The sequence below is a fragment of the Stomoxys calcitrans genome, chromosome 2 (genome assembly GCF_963082655.1).
Source record: "Stomoxys calcitrans chromosome 2, idStoCalc2.1, whole genome shotgun sequence".
Classification (NCBI taxonomy): Eukaryota; Metazoa; Arthropoda; class Insecta; order Diptera; family Muscidae; genus Stomoxys; species Stomoxys calcitrans.
In genome coordinates this window covers 234,194,757-234,212,448 of record NC_081553.1, presented here as the reverse complement: position 1 = coordinate 234,212,448, position 17,692 = coordinate 234,194,757, and the positions used below count along the sequence as shown (strand labels likewise).

Sequence of the window (17,692 nt, the reverse complement as noted above, 5' to 3'; positions counted from 1 at the left end):
CCTGCAGGCGGAGATCCGGGCGATCACGGAATGCGTGAAGTGGTGTGGTGCTAAGGCGAGGACGTCGAGTCTGAACAATAACAGCGAAACGGTCGGTAGGATGGCGAAAATGCTATGGGGGGATCCAGATAGTGAGAAGACGAGCCTATTGTTGAAAGGAAGCAAGAAGGAGGTTAGTATAGCTATTGATATCATAAGGGGCACATAGGACTACGAGCTCACTTGTGTAAAATCGTTGCGGCAAGTGATAGCATGTGCAGGGCATGCGGGGAAGAAGATGAGACGTTGGAGCATTTCCTTTGTCATTGCCAGGCTTTCGCGTCTAACACGTCTTAGGTGGAGACACAATATCTGAAATGATCCAACTTAGGGGTGGTGGTATTAACAACAATTAAGGATTTTGTAAGTAGCACGGAATTCCTAACTAAAAATTTTCTTTATAGAGGCGCTCTAGCCTCAAGCCGATTACTGGCTTAGGTGTATGTCCATAATGGCATGGGACGGATTAATATCTGCACCCTCTTTTCAACCTAACCTAACCTAATAAGTTGAATGTATGCATGGTGGAGGGTATGCAAAGTTCGGCATGGCCCAACTTAAAGCGTTTATACTTGTTCCACATAATCCAAATTTTTTTAATCCATAACCTGATCTCATATCAATGAGTGCTGTTGTTTGACCAAGATCTTCATTCATTTTTATCCAATGATTCTCATAGGATAAATGCATATAACTTCTTGTGTTTATAATTATGAGCCACTTTCGAACACTTTGTTGTTTTCTTCGAACTTAGTTTAAGCGACCTAGAACGTGTCATCAAAAACTGCCATCAGGGAGAATGACATGTATCTAAAGAACGTTGTTCTTCTCGATGAACAAACTGTAGTATTTTATTTTGAATATGAATTTGAAAATAATTTTTGGAAATTCTTCCAACAAAGCCTGCAAATACTTTAGCCTGGGTCATTACATGTATATTGTTTTAGTTTATTTTTTTATATCATTTAGTAGCACCGACTTATTGCAAAACAAAAAATCATCTACTAATGTTGAAAAATAATGCATTACAATGTGTTTGGACATCGAAAGAGAATATCTCTCGTTCTCGTAACTGAATGCCAAAAAGTTGTGCATGAGACAGAGAGTTCTACTGTTGTTGTATTGTATTAATTGATTCATTAGCCAAAGTCTCATTGTTGATTATTTAACTACATGTGCATACTACATACAATACATACATCGTACCGTTGAAAGGCTTTTGCGATTTGTTTGTTCCGGTCTTCCTTGTTTTTTTTTTGTTTTTTCTTTTTATTTCTTTGTACTCAGATGCAAAATGTTCATTGTTACACGTTGTTGCATTAAATACCAACTTATCGCGGCACTCAGAGTGAGACTTTGCCAAATAGCCAATGTACAAAGCTTTATGCGTTGGCACACTGGGTTAGGGGTTTTTCCCGAGGGTTTTGCCTTTGATGATAACAGCTTCAAGAGACAGCTTTCGTTTTTGAGTCTAAAGCTACATTTTCTTTGTTTGATATTTTCCTACTTATGAATATATTGAAATGTTTTTTATTTTCTTTTGTTTTTCCACGTATTGCCCACATATTCGTTATTTTTGTGTTTCTGTTTACCTTTGAATTTATTTTTTTTTTTTTTTTTTTTGGATAAATCTAGCTACCCTTTCCACTACATTACATAATCGTACGAAAAGTAGTTCATTGCCTCCTCCCAGCGGTAGGGCCCATGCAAATGCTGCTGCTACTACTGCAAGTGCTGCTGTTGCTGCTACTAACGCTAATAATCAATTGCATTTGTCGACATCACAGCAATCAAGCAAATCACCATCGCAACCGGCTCAAATGCGCAAGAGTGAGAAAGACAAAAGCAATGCCGCCAAGCCACGCTCGAAATCGTCGTCGAAATCGCCTCATTGTACAGATATGACAAGCTCAAAACTATCACCACCATCGCCGCGTTTGGTAAATGGTCATGGCCATGGCCACGATCACGGTACAGGCACGGGCACTGGCATTGGTAGTGGTGGTATTATTGGTGGTGGTGTTGGTGTTGGCAAACCCAATTTATTGGCATTAAATCATTTAGCTGTACCAGGTCGTGATAAGAAATTGGCTGAAAGTGAGTAGTGAAGGTCATGAAGGCCTTCAAATGATCTGTGTATGATGAGGAATGAATGATGATTTGATATTTTTTTTTTGTTGTTTTGGTTCTTCCAAACTGCCTTTTATAAAAGTATGAAAATAAAAAAAAAAACAACACTACAAACACTGTAACAACTCCTTAACTTTTTCGTTTTGATAAAACTCAATGCTCAATGTCTGCCTTAGTCGTCACCTACTTACTATCTACTATGTTGAAACAGTAACTACAGAACAACCAACCAACTGTACTTATCCACTTGTATAACTAATGAATGACTAAATGTTGCCAACATAATGCCTTATCACATTAACAGTACCCTGGCCTGTTACCGCAAGAGCGAAGCAAATTTCATTAACATTTTCTGTAAATGTGGCAAGGTTAAATGTTGTGGGGCTTTGGCCCTCGAAAATCTGTAAAAATAATGGCTTTTTCTCAAGTTAAGAGAGATGTGCAAAGCAAACGCCTTCAGTGTTTTTTCCCCCAGCAAACCCTGTAGAAAATAACATTCCTCTAACATTGTACATACAAACATATATAAGGCTGCTATTTACATATTTATTGCTCTCGCTCTCTTTTAGTCTCTGAATGTAGTATTAAGTGTTTGTGTAGCTCACTATCTCTCTCTCTCTCTCTCTCTAGTAATGTATGTGTGCGTATTAAGTTAAGTAGCGAAAATGTACAAATTTTATTTGCCACTCTATCTTCAAGACTCAAGTCAACCAAACCACCCACCACTCTACAGTAGACAATTCAGCTCAACTCAACACAACTCAACTCTGACTAACAAAAAAAGGATCAAGTGAATCTTTTCTGTACAGACTGTGCCCAGAAACTCAACTAACTGTTTATGACCACTTCCCAGCTAACATTATACATCACTCTCTCTCTCTCTCTCTCTCTATCTCTCTTTCACAATCGTAACTGCTCATATAACTCTTGCCACATAACTCTATCTCTATCTCAACCTAACTCTGTCTCTTACATGTTTCCTACTCAGCAAACTTGCTGAGAGCGCTTTTTTTGCAAATGTGTTCTTTAGTTGTGTTATCATTGTAAAAGCTTTGAGCATGTAGTTTGTTTTCTCATTGGAAATGTTTGTATTTATGATTTGGGTTTGTGCAACTGTACAGCATCTGCTGATTTGGTTTGATGAAAACTCTTGCAGTTTCTTTAATATAATCGATTGAAAATGAAAAAAGATATAACAAAAAAACAGCTGCTTTCTCAAAAATCTTCTTTCTCTTGAGTTTTACAGGTTTGGTTTTTGGTTTTGGTTTGATCTCTGAACTCGTAACATAACTACTAATTTTGTTACTAATACAACTACTACTACTAACATAATTTCTTTTTTTTAATACCTAAGTATGCTTATATAAAAACCTTATTACCAAAAAAAAAAAAAAAAAAGAAAAACATTAATACCTAACAAAATTCTTAAATTGAAGAAATTTCTTGTCTATTGCTTGCTTAAGTTCAAAATCAAAGCTAATGACTATTGTCTCTATTTGTGTGTGTGTACAGATGAAGGTGAAGATGGCCGTGACACTGCCATATCTGTATCAAGTTGCAGCCCACAACCAGCAGCTGACATTCCCGAAGAACCCATTGTCAAATCGCCTCCCGAGCCTACTCGCGTCAAAAGTCCCGAGCAGATTATAATGCGTTCACCAGATCCAGTGAATTGGACTGTACCACTGGACACAGGGAAAACATTCACTGTCACACAAAATGTCAAAGAAGGTAAGTCTTTCTGAAAAAATCGCTGCAAACAAATAAAAACGAGCTGAGTTTGGCCGAAATGAACTTGAAGTCTTGTTACGACCTAAAGCACTTGACAAATCCGATTCAGGGAGCAAGATTTTAAACAGTTTAACCCAGCAAAAATAAGATAATTTTCAAAGCCTTGAAAATTTAATATGATTTCAAAGAATTTTTTTTTGTCTCGAAAGAGAAAAAAATTGTAAAATTAAATAATCTTCGCCCTAAAAGGCAAAAAAACTTGAAAAATTCGGCAGAGCCCAGCCAGGATTCGAACCTGGGCACACGGAGCAACAGCGAGAGTCATTGCCGTTGTCTTAGCTTTCGAAGCCATCAATACAACTTCCAACAGATGCACAAAATCATGTGTAGCACGGAAGAAGTGTAATTGCCACAGAAAGAAATTCCGTCATTGCAGAAAAAACATGCATTGGGAAAAGTACAGCTAATAGACTGGGTTGTCGAGCGTGGTTAATGTGGTAATTGTATCATAGATGCGTTATCGTCAATAATACGATTCAAATACAATATACCAACGCACTGCGCTTGAATCCATCACATCTAATAGGGTTGAAAAGTCTTCTAACCAAAGACTAAACGCGTCCCATAGTGGTTGGTGTGTGCCGCTATCTTTGGCTTCCCTTTTCCATTTGCAATCTCCGATCATTGAGCTCGTCTCGAAAGAGAAACAAACAAAACTTGTAAAATTTTATGATCTTCGCCCTAACAGGCAAAAAAATTGAAAAATTAAATCTTTTTTGAAGAAAATATAGCAAGTAAATTTATTTTGCCAAAGAAATCTTGTCTTGTACACTGAAACAGTTTTGTTTTAACCTTAAAGTTTTCAACCGGAAATTAAGAACTAAATTAAATAGCTTTAGTGCCCCAGAGAAAGTTTTTTTTTTAATAAGCAGTACTAAGTTCACTTTACAAAATTATTTCAACATGTTGCAACATTACCAAATTTCGTAGATTTTAAATGTACGTACCTATTAACTGAAACGAACAGTGACAATCATCTGTTTACAAAAATTGTAAGTTTAAATTTTTTTTATTTAAACGTTGTCTTTTTATTTTGTGTTGAGATATTAGGAATATGAAAGACATTAAGTCTATTTGACTCTCCAATTACTTGGAATTCAATAAATACCTCTGCTGCAGTGCCCTCTTTCAAGTTGGACCAATCCGTGAATATTGAGGTATCAGTGAATTTCGGGACGCCCCCAGCCCAAAGCTACCTCTCTGAGAAGAGAGGAGAACAAAGGAATGCCCTAAATCCGAAGAGCGCGATTTCCTGACTCTCTCTGCCAGAAGACTGCACTCAACGCCCTCCACGTACAAGTGCAAAGGTCTCAGATCAAGTATCGCATTCAGTACTGCTCTTGGAGCACTCATCGTCGCCCCACAATATTCTGTTCCTTCTCCATCATCAGCACCATCCTAAGATAGTTTATTAATATATTTTTTACTAAAATATGCATTACGACAGGCTTGGGATCTGTAGATCTAAAGAGATGGGTCACAGAGGAACTCCTCGAGGAGGTGTACTGTCTATTAAACTTGGGAATAATGCCATTAACAATATCTTATTGTCTCTGTAAGAAAATGGTGTAAAAATGGTCGCTTATGTTGATGACATGACAATTGTGGTTAGGAGATGTTTTCCCGCACTCTTAGAGATATACTTCAGGAAGCTTTATGTGCGACAACGAAATTGGCTATCTAAAGGGGCGTAGGCGTAAATCCAGGCAAGACGGAAGTAGGTCTATTCAGCAGGAGATACAAATTACTTACAGTGGCATCTGTCTCCTTGGGAGGAGAGAATGTTCCATTTACTGAAAGCGCAAAATACCTGGGTGTTTGGCTAGACGGGAAGTTTAACTTTAAATCCAACATTTTGGAAAGGGCATGAAACTCTTGCAGTTGTCAGACCTATAATGTTGGTCATGCCGCGCCTACGGACACTGTGTTATTCTTGATACAATGATCGATTTTCCAGGCATTATGGATTAAACAATGCCTGATCAGCTTATAGATAAAAAGTATTGTACCACTATTCCTAAAAGAATCCTTTGGAACTACAAAATCTCTGGTTCTAAAAGTTGCATAGACTTTTATACGGATGGTTCCAAACTAGGTGACCAGGAGAGCTTGGAGTGCACTCTGAAGAACTTGGACCACTGCAGTGTGTATCAAGCGGAGATCTTTGCGTCCACAATGTATTTTCTTAAATACATAGTGGACGCTTTGTAGTTAAAACCAGTAAGGAACGGTTAAAGTCGGGCAGAGCCGACTATATAATAACCTACATGTACCCTACAATTATAAATTAAGGCAATAAATATATGTATATGAGCTATATCCAAATGTGAACCGACTTTTTTCTAATAGATCGTTTGAAAATTGTTGTCACTACGGCCACATAAGTGCGATAAATATATATGGGAGCTTATATATGGGACCTATATTCAAGTCTATACCGATTTTGATGAAATCTTGCAGATAAGTTAAGATCAGTGGTATAGGGTGTAAATACCATTTTGAAGAAAAATTAGTTTTTTGCTTAGTTGACAGTCATATGTTAACAATTTAACTGCTGTTTAGCAAAATTTTCCGCACAATCGAAGTCAGTACTAGGCTTAAAGACGAAATTTCATTGTTATTTCTTCAGTGATTTGGACTATCAAAAATATATGTATTCACTTGTTGGAGCCACATAACGATATTTTGGCGTAAAAGTTACTATATAAGATATGGGATTAGATCACTTCCACACCACGGTGGGGGGTATAAAATTCTATGAGACTTAAAATTTGTAATTATTCCTGAAGCTGCTCGCGCATACTTCAATCTTTAACGGTTAAATTTAAAAAAGTTTTTCCTAGATATGGTAATTTGAAGCATGTCATTTGGCATGGTAAGACCAATATAGGTTTTTAATATTTTTCTTTTTGTAATAAAAATTAATTTCTAATTATGAATTTTTGTTTTGAAAATCTCTTCTCAGGTGAAAATTATAGTAGACCACAAAGTGAAATAAAAGCTTCTACGCCCGTTGAAAAGCCACCACCACCACCTCAGTCGGCTCCACCAGAATTGACTGAACAAGTCAAAATGGACGGTAAGCTCTAAAGCACGCTTGTTCTTCGTAACATCCATATCCAATAAAAACCAAAAAAAAAAAAAAAAAATAATACCAAAAATGCTTTTTCAAAACTAATTCGCTATTCATCATTATCATCATTAAAACCCGTATTTACAAAAAAAAAACTCTAATAAAAACTCAAAAAGCTTAAAGCCTATCAAGAAAGAAGCACTTTTTTCGTAACACACATCTTCTTCTTCGTAATTTAATCCCTTAATTACTCACGTTTGCAACAAAATTCCACAACAACACAACATCAACAACAACAACACAACATCATCAACATCAACATCTACTATTACAACAACATCACCAACTATCAACCCCAAAGCAGCCTGGAAGAAAAAACAGCCCAGCACCAACAGCGAAGTCAAGTCTCCTCAGGGCACACTGAGTCCCACATCGACCGGGGAAAAGTACCCAACGGCAGCGTCAAAGAAACCCTTGCCAGGCTCATCCATACGCGTCCTGGAAGACCCCTTGTTCGACGTCGATGTCGTAATGGCTTCTAGTGCTGCCGCCGCTGCGGCTGGGGCTGCCGGCGCTAATCTGTCGTCCTCTTCGAACTCAACCACAACAACAGCTTCAACGGCTCGTTCCACAGCTACCGAAGTTCTAGAAAAGGCTCGTGACCGTTTTGATCGTTTCTGGGGCGGTAATGTCACAAAAGAGGAGAGTGTCTAAACTTGCCTAAATTAAGAAAAAAATACTTACGTTTTGTTTGTTCGTGCGTAAAATGTTGTATCACCTCAAAAAGATGAAGAAGAAGCAAATCCTTTTAATATTTACAAGAACAAGAAAAACAACGAGATGCTAACAAGCAAAATTTTAACTAATCAGGGCTGCTGAAGTTTCAAAGTGAATAGCAATTCTTTTTCGTTAGATTGGCACCGACCCACATATATCTATACAGACAAACACACACACACGCATGTGGTGATTGAGGTTCCACTGTAAACACTGGCCTCATTGTCAAAGCTTTTGCTAAGGCCAAAACGAAAGGATAGTTGCTAGTTAGCGGGGAGGGGAGTTAAAGCAACTCTTAAAGCTCCCCAATCCCCCCAAACCAATTACCTCCATAACAACTAAAACTTCACTTCACTTTTTACTGAAGCTTGTATTCGTTCTGTGCAGGACTCTAGCAATGTCTTAGATTTTAGGATAACAGCAAAGCTTTTACACTGGACTCTAGCCAGTCCAAACCGCCCCGCGCCCCCCCCCCCACTCCCTCTTATTCGTAAATATCGTACAGACACTCAATTCGAAATATTCAGCTGTATTTTGAAGGCTAATTAAGAGTTTAAAGCTGAATTTGATTAACTCACACAAACACTCTCTCTCTCTCTCTCTCGCGCGTTCATTCCTTACTCCCATTCTCTATGTCATTTAAGTAAAAGAGCATTAAGTTAGAAAATCATAAATCGAAAACGTGAGCATTTTGAGTTTTAAACCAACGACAATTTATCCCTCATACACTCCAACTGAAATAGGAAAAGGGCAGGGGAAAAGGCCATAAAAGGGTGGGTCAAATGCAAAGTAGTTTGAGAGTTTACATAATACAGGCGTACTCGTTTTCATAATTAATGAAAAAAGAATTTGCTTGAACTAAGCAGCAGTTTATGTTGTCTCGTAAGGTTAATGCTTGTATCGAACCACACTCATTGAGAGATAAGTTCCCTGGTGGAATTTTTTAGAGCATATTTGCATAAATATTAGAAAGAATTTGAATATTTTACTGCCTAAATAGACTGTTTTGTATAGGGGAAATAGGGATATCGATCCTAGCCTACTTTGAACTGTTTTCCATTATTCCTTGTCATTTTAATGGACAAAGAATTTTAATTCGCTCACTTTCAATGTAGCAAAAGCAGATGATTTGAACTTTTCCTACGCCGGTTAAATTTGGGAAGCATTTTATTGACTTTGTCATTAAAGAAATCGAATGGAGGTGCATGAAGTCGTAGAAACAACGTTTGAAGCTTTTATCATTGAAGTTGAGTACACATTTTGCTGCAGACGATATATGTAAGATGCAATGGAAACTGTTCTGTGAGTTGTCTTCCGGCTTCCAGATTTTTTTTCACTTCTGTGGATTTTGCAGTTGACTTTGGAAGCCGCACTTCAGCCAGCTTATAAATTGAAAACGAAAATCTCGGATAATGTCGACATCTCCTTTTTCCTTAACGTTTTCCTAGCTAAGTTTTCTTAAGCATCGGCCGTTTGAAATTGGGAGTTCCATCTGTGATAGTTCAATTGAGTCCTATCTGATAGTTAACAGTAGTCGTTTCTAAAAAATGATGAAAACACTCTTCTTTGATTTTTGGAACTTTTGTAATGACAAGATATTTTTTTAAAAATATTTTTTGACATCACGCTATGAATAATCTTTCATATAAAAATATTTCGTGAAAAATGTCACTAGAAAGATCTGAGAAAACCGAAGTATTCAATTAAAAATTGCTGTTATGATACATTGAGGCAAACTAAAGGCGCTATTACACGGTATATAGTTGACTTATGAGTTGTCAAATTAAGCCTTAAATGAGATGGTTTAACGGTTGGGCATATCATAACAATGTAAAAATCATGATGAAAAAGTGTTAGGATTAATGTTTGCTCGTTTTTCAAATGAGAAGAACGAAGAGGATGAAACAAAATGTTTCATACATATTGTTGTTAAAAGCAATCATAATATATTTCGTTGCTAAATAATGTATACTGTACCTTTATTACATACAGTGGCACAGAAAAGTCTACATACACTACTCAAAATATGAGTTTTAAAGAAGAAAATTTATATACTAAAACGTTTTACCGCAAAATATCGAATCTTGCTAAAACTGTTCTTCATGGCCACCACTTTTAGTATTAAAAAAAATGGATGAAATTATATCATATCCCTGCTAAAACTGTTCTTCATGGCCACCACTTTAAGTATTAGCAAGAATTTATGAGGTTATATCATATCCTAGCTAAACTGTTTTTCATGGCCACCACTTTTAGTATTAGCAAACATTTATGAGGTTATATCATAGCCTTATTATGTGACTCTCAGTCTACGAAGCTGCCGTTTATGAAAAGGTATGTCGACTTATCTGTGCCACTGCATGCATATATACATATGTGCAAGCAATAATAATACAAAATGTTAGGAACATAAAATCTAAAAGATTTTCCGTGGTTAAAAGAACCATTCATGGAATTGAGAGATATTGTGTTTGTACAATTGTGAGGTTTTCTGCATAAGTGGACTGTATTTTAGTATGAAACTCACAATTGTACATCCATGCAAATAGAACAAAAAAGTAGAAAAAAAGGCCAGAGTTAGGTTTATGTAATTCAAACTTTATCCGATAGTCTCCGTAAAGAGAGCTTCGTTCTTACCATAGAGTAAGCTAGTTTCTTATTAAGTGAGAGGATAAGGTATTCTATACATAGCAAAAGGGGGCAGTTCAGCGCAAGATGAATTGGCATATTATTTCAAAATGGAAACTCTGGGGCAATTTGAGCGAAAGCACTTGTCTTTGGTGAGTTTGATTGTGCCAAAGGTTTCCATTGATGCAAATTAGCGAATATTTCAACCGTTAAATTCAATTTAAACCCAAATTCATTATTACAAGTAATTCATCATTATGTTATAAATAAACTTAATCTACTTTGCTGAACACAGTTCTAAAGTGTTATAGTATCTATATCAGCGATCATCAAAATGAGAATATAACTGTTTGTGTAATACTCTATTTCAATATTCTTAAATACTTAAGTAGACATAAATACTTTTTTATATCTTCCAAGACAGGGTTCGAACCTGGGCACGCGGAGCAAAAGCAAGAGCCATTGCCATTGTCTAGCGTTCGAAGTCATCAATACAACTTCCAACAGAGGCACAAAATCATGTGTAGTACGGAAGAAGTGTAATTGCCACAGAAAAAAGTCTGTCTTTACACAAAAATATACATTGGGAAAAAGTAGTAATAGACAGGGTGGTCGAGCGTGGTTAATGTGGTAATTGTATCATAGATGCTTTTGCGCAATTAATAAGATTAAAATACAACATACCAACGCACGGCCGTTGAAGTCATTACACCTAATATGGTTGAAAAGTCTTCTAACCAACGACTAAACGCGTCCCATAATGTTTGGTATGTGTGATGCTATCTTTGGCTTTCCTTTTCCATTTGCAATCTCCGATCATTGAGCTCGTCTCGAAAGAGAAACAAACAAAAATTGTAAAATTTTATGATCTTTACCCTAACAGGCAAAAAAGTTGAAAAATAAAAAAAAAATATTATTTTAAAAATTTAAAACGATATGTATGCCTCTAGGTATGTTCATTCGTTGCATTCTCAATAACGGCTGAGAGAAAGAGTATAAGAATTCGTGTGACTTGCCATCAACGCTATCGTAAAGGGCTGGGCATCGCTGATTTACATAGAACATACAATAACATAATGCGCGTATCTCGGAACATAATAATGAGTTGGCTACAACTGTGTTCTACCAAAGAAGTTAAAAATTTTTTCATCATCTCTGGATAAAGTTGATTAGACAAATGTTATGGAATGGAGAAAGGATAAGAAACAGTATAAGAATTCGTGTGACTTGCCATCAACGCTATCGTAAAGGGTTGGGCGTCGCTTATTTACATAGAACATACAATAATATAATGCTCGTATATCTGAATATAATATTTTAACTACAACTGTGTTCTACTAAAGAAGGTAACTAATTTTTCTTCAACTCTGGATAAAGTTGATTAGACAAATGTTATGGAATGGAGAAATGATAACATTTAGCACCCGAATAAGCCCTTCCGATTGCTGGATTGTTAGCGAAATCGGATTATATGTATAAGGGTTGTTGTTTCGATTTCCATCATGGGTTTGTCGCTAGTGTGTTATCACAATGATCATTAATCGTCTGATTGTGATTTCAGATTACAGCCATAAACTAATCTAGGACCTAATAAAAAGAAAGAGTTCGTTAACAATTTTAAGTGACTTATATCAAAGTTGAATTACTTACTTTAATTTAATTGGCTATGGCAGAATATTTGTTCCACTAGCCGAACGTAGAATAGCGTTCCATGCGCCTCGATCTTCTCTTCTTCAAAGTTGAATTATAGGTTTTAAACTTTGAGCAAAGTGCTCTAATAATTCGGATGTAAGCATAGACATGAGAATGTCGCCAGAATAACAAAGAATTTCAGAATGGTTTTTACAACATTTAAGAGATATTTTTTCAAATGTTGACATTGTGGCGACAATCTTAGCCAAGTATCCAACTTTGTACTTAAACCCCCTCCCTACCTTTGCCCTTAACTATGTGAAATGGAGTGTATTTATAAGTTTTTCTCATAACATTTCATCAAGTCAAATCAAAGACACGAAGACCCGTCCAAAAACACACAAAATGGAAAAAAATACTTAAGAAAAAAGAAAAAGAGACAAAATTAAGCCGTTTTAGATAACAAACCAAACAAAAGCTTAAGGAAAAAGCAAATAACCGACATTTACATCAACAACAGTCAACTCAAACCAAACCATTTTTTGCTATTTAGGCCAATACTGAACATATATAGATATTCAGGCATAATACAAAATGAATAGAAGTTTCCGTCATGAAGTTTATACATCAAGAAATTATTTTTCTAAGCTCGTATATGTCTGGTAGTCATTCAAAGTCAGTCATTCAGTCGTGTTTTTTTTCGAGGATATTGACGACGTTTTTAAAAGTAAAACCAAAATAATTATAAGAAATATTTTTTAAAATGAGAAACTTTAGAAAAGGATACACAAAAAACCCAAACACCAACATAGACACACACAATAACACAACACCTTTACATACATACAAAATGTTTTGAAGAATACTTACTTGAAAACAACTTTGAAAGTTTGTTTCCTTCTGTTATCAACAAAATTCTAAGCTTAATTCTCTCAAGTGCTTATTTCGAAAGGACTTACAAATGTAACTCAAAAAAAAAAACTAAAACAAACCAAAATATATTCTCACATATACATGGTATATGTACGTATATGGCAAACCCATTTTTTTTTTTTTAATTTATTTAATATTTTTTAAATTACTAAAAGAAAACCAATCGAAATCGAATTCAAAATCGAATACATATATACTCCAAAGTGTTTCTTTGCGTTCTTCTTTTTTGTTTACAAAAAAAAAAAAAAAAAAAATTGAAATCGATCGATTAAAAACAAAGTATTATTGGATTAAAGTTAAGTGACCACACCAAAAAAAAAAAAAAACACAAAACAAATGAAAACACTTAAAAACCATATAAATTAAAGCATTAAAGGAAACAAGTTGAAGATGATGAAAGAATGAAGACGAAATGGAAACGAAAATAAATGAAAAAGGATTATTGATACCCAAACATGATGTTATATATGCATAACTTGGTGAATGAAAGCCACAACAACAATTACATATTTATTGATATATTGTATTTATCATCATTATTATATGATTATTATTATTATTATTACTATTGTCATCATTACACCATTATTATTATTATTAATTATTATAAATCGAAATAATCAAACAAAAGCTTATCATTGAATGTTTTTTGTTTATGACATGTTAAGCTTTATTTAGTTTTATTATAGACATGAATATACACCTAAATAAAAATGAAGGAAAATTATTGTTTGAAAATTTTTTTTAATAGACCTTGATGATTGTAATGAGTTCCATTACAAGTGGTTCGCCATTTGGTTTTTATTTATCTGCATTATTTATTATCGGTCCAAGGATAGTCTAAAGACAGTTATTGAACATAGTTTAATGATTGTTACTTTGATGGCAAACAATTGGCACGTTGTTTCTAAGAAGCTTCACAAATACAAACTCTTATATGTTGAAAATTTGTTATGCATTTTTTTGTTTATTTAAATTCTGTCTACTCAGCCTAGCTAAGCTAGATTAAGTATGACTTTGCAGTATTTCTTCATAGTTCAATTATTCAATATGTTTTGAAAGCTTACCAAAAATGTGTATTTTGTTGGAATGAATTCAAAAATCAATCAATACAAGCAAAGCAAAGTCCCCATATTTAGAAAAATCATGTGTATTAATGTGCATGGCACCGAAAGAGTTCAACAACTTAAGTTTATATACAAATTTGTGGTGCTGTATAATTTGAAATGAAGGCATTATTCTTTGTTTGTAGAAAGGAATAACAATATCAACTGCTTTGTTAAAATATGTCTAGGTATTCTACAATTTACCGATGCTTTTACTTGTTGCATTAGGTTTACTACTTGAAGGCCAACAATGAATCATTGTTAAGCTTGCTCTGTGTATCACTGAATTTAAGCTAAAGCTTATTTTTCTTAAAAATTGGCCAAAAGTTGTTCAAAATTTATTCAGGTATGACCTTGGTTTCGTGTCGCAGGCTAATGTGAAATATGTATGAAATAAGGTGTCCCGTATGATAGATTTCACCAAAAAAAAACTGTGAGACCATTTCACTAAAAATTTTATGGTGAAAGCAATGCGAATTCCTTCTTATACTGTAAATACGCCTTAAATCACAAAATAACTGTTGAATAACCACTTTTCTTGAATTCCATTATTTTTTAAATCAAGTCTTAAAAAAATGAAAGCTATATTGTCCCCCACAATATAAAGGGTAAGTGATTTCAAAGAACCATACCCCCCACATTTCGACAAATCTATAGCAAATCCATGGCAGCCGATTCAAAGTGCCGTATTAACCCGATTAAGTCCTACATATTAAGTCTATAGGGCAATCCTATCCAGGACACACCATTTTTTAAAGAACCCTCGTGTGGGAATTTTTGTTATATGGGTGCCCTTAGATTTATGCCCAAACAACACACCTCAAGCTTATGCTACATCCGTGTAGCAAATAAAGAAATTATGCTACATCCGTGTAGCAAATAAAGAAATTAATTGAAATTATCAAAAAATTTCAATAACTTTTTAAATGGGTCAATTAAAAAATCTTTTGAAAATTTCAATCATTTAATTGGATCAATAAAAAAATAAAAACCGGAAAGCAATCAACCACTCCTCTCAATCGAAAATGTATCTGGCGTCAGGCCCCCAATATTTTTTCGAACTCGTGCAGTTTAAAGTGTTCTCGAGAATCTAAACGTAAATAAATCCCCGGGCCCGGCCGAATGACATATTAACACTTGTCTTACGCAAATATTCTTCGACGCTCGCTCGTCCATTACGCAACCTTTTCAACTTTGCCTATCGTGCGGGAGTCTTCCCGGCGCGATGGAAGGTTGCAAACGTGCAGCCAATACCCAAGAATGGTGAGGTAAACAACCCTGCGAATTATAGGCCAATTGCGATATGCTCCGCTCTCTCCAAGGTCATGGAAAGCATGGTTAATCACCATCTTGTGAGGTATTTAGAGTCTAATGGCCTTCTAAGCGATCAACAGTATGGGTTCCGCAGAAATCGCGCTACGGGCGACCTCATGGTACTTCTGTCGGAACGTTGTGATGAGAGTGGCTTTGGATAGGGTCTCCAAGGCATTTGATAGGGTCTGGCACGGTGCACTACTATCAAAGCTTGTCGCATTTGGTGTCGGTAATGGCTTCGTTCGTTTCATTTCGAGCTTTCTCAGAGATCGCACTATTCGAATCGTTATAGATGGGTTCTCATCCAATGAGCATAAATTGATCGCAGGTGTACCGCAGGGCTCTGTTGCTCTACGCGTAACAGCAAAGTGGGCTATCGAAAATGGTGTAGGTTTAAATCCGTGCAGGACAGAAGTAGATGAAATACATGTTGCCTATAGTGGAACATTCCTCCTTGGGAGGCAAAGCGCAAAATACCTGTGTGTTTTGCTGGACAGGAAATTGATCTTCAAATCCAACATTTTGGAAAGGGCAAGAGCAATTGGCAAAAGTTGGGGGTTTAGATCGCGCGCCATGCATTGGGTATATACTGCAGTTGTCAGACCTATAATGCTGTAAGGTGTTGTGGTCTGGTGGATGGTGCTTTAAAAGTCCACCTACTGTTGAATACTCAAACCGATTTAAAAGATGGTTCGTTTGTGTATCACTGCCGCACTGAGAACGACACCATCTAATGCACTGGATTTAATGCTACATCTAATACCTCTGGACATTGTGGCTAGACAAATTGCTGCAACCATTGCCGCGAGGCTTAGGAAGCTTTCTCTTTGGTCATGTAGCGGCTACGGACACTGTGTTATCCTTGGCATCTCTAGACTTTAAGAGGCCTACCGCTTTGCTGACACTGTCTAGAACAGACGTCTCAGTCTTCGAGAAATTGAGGACAAGAGGCGGGTTATGGGTGATACACTCTGCCAGGATTTGCTGGCCATTTCTGAGTGGGGTCAAATGAATCGAGTAGATTTTAATGCACGAAAGACTCAGTGCTGCTTGTTGTCACACAAACGATTCGCTGACCCATTATGATCATCTTTGTCTATCCACACGGTGTAGATGTTGAGCAATCAGATGCTCTCGATGTTTTGGGCATGAAAATACAAAGTGTCCTTTGGGCTGAACATGTATTTGAAGTGTCGAAAGAAGCATTCAAGTCTTTAGGCTTCCTTAAACGGTGTAAGAATTACTTCACTCAGTTTGATCTTTTTAACATCTACACCACTTTCATAAGACAGAAAATGGAGTACAACTCACATGTATGGGCTGGAGCTTCAAAATCAGGACCTGGAGCTACTGGACCGTGTACAGAGGAGAGCGATGACGTTGATAGGGGACAGTGAGGTATCCAACTCTATTGCCTCTCTTCATCTTCGTCACAATGTGGGTTGTTTGGCGCTGTTCTATCGGTACTTTCTTGGTGTGTATTCGTCTGATATTCGTCTTCTTATTCCTGATGTAGAGATGTATGTCGGGGATACTAGACATTCTAGGAACTCACACCTGTTTGTAATTGATTGGCCCACGGACCGCACAATGCATTTTAGAGAGAATTCTTATTTCGCCCGAACCGTTCGTATGTGGAATCGTCTTCCGGCTAATGTTTTTCCTACCTAATTTGACATCCAAAGATTTAAGACAAATGTCAATAAGACAATGTAATATAGATAATTTTTTTTCTGTCAGCCAACACGCAGGGTATGTCCCCCATGAATGCAGTGTATTGCGTTGGCGAGAGGAAATAAGGAATTGGGGGGGGGGGGGGGGGGGAAAGAATGTAGTTCTCCCCCCCTCCAATTCCTAATTTCCTCTCGCCAATGCAATACACTGCATTCATGGGGGACATACTCTGCGTGTTGGCTGACAGAAAAAAATTCATCTATATTACATTCTTTATAAATAAAGAATGTATATCATGTAACAGCTGTCTTATAAACCTATCCTACTTTCCCTTTATACATGAGCTACTGTTTGTATATGGCCAACACTAAGATCCTCACTATACTCACGTATGTAGCATTAGCAATGATGGTTAGCCAGCATTTAGGAATCTTGAAGTGATATTTCTTAAATTGTATTATCTGTAATGTATATGTGTATACATTAATGTATGTGCCTGTTATTGAAGAATGTTTCACACATTTATTTTCATTTTATTACATGGAAAATATTTTAAAATTTCTCAAACAATAATTGACCTTCATAGTTGTTGGTG

The 17,692-nt window shown here is 36.2% G+C and overlaps 1 protein-coding gene across 15 annotated transcripts in view; it reads left to right on the top strand.

Annotated features, from left to right (window-relative positions):
• Window positions 1-17,209, top strand: part of LOC106095618 (uncharacterized) — a 161,665-nt gene extending 144,456 nt beyond the window's left edge. For all 15 annotated transcript variants that reach the window (XM_059363830.1, XM_059363841.1, XM_059363839.1 and 12 more), the window contains 3 exons: window positions 3,682-3,900; window positions 6,926-7,039; window positions 7,395-17,209. In XM_059363830.1, coding sequence (XP_059219813.1) covers window positions 3,682-3,900; window positions 6,926-7,039; window positions 7,395-7,747 — 686 coding nt within the window. In that variant the 3' untranslated portion in view covers window positions 7,748-17,209. The remainder of the gene's footprint in view (window positions 1-3,681; window positions 3,901-6,925; window positions 7,040-7,394) is intronic.
• The last annotated feature ends 483 nt before the right edge of the window (window positions 17,210-17,692 follow it).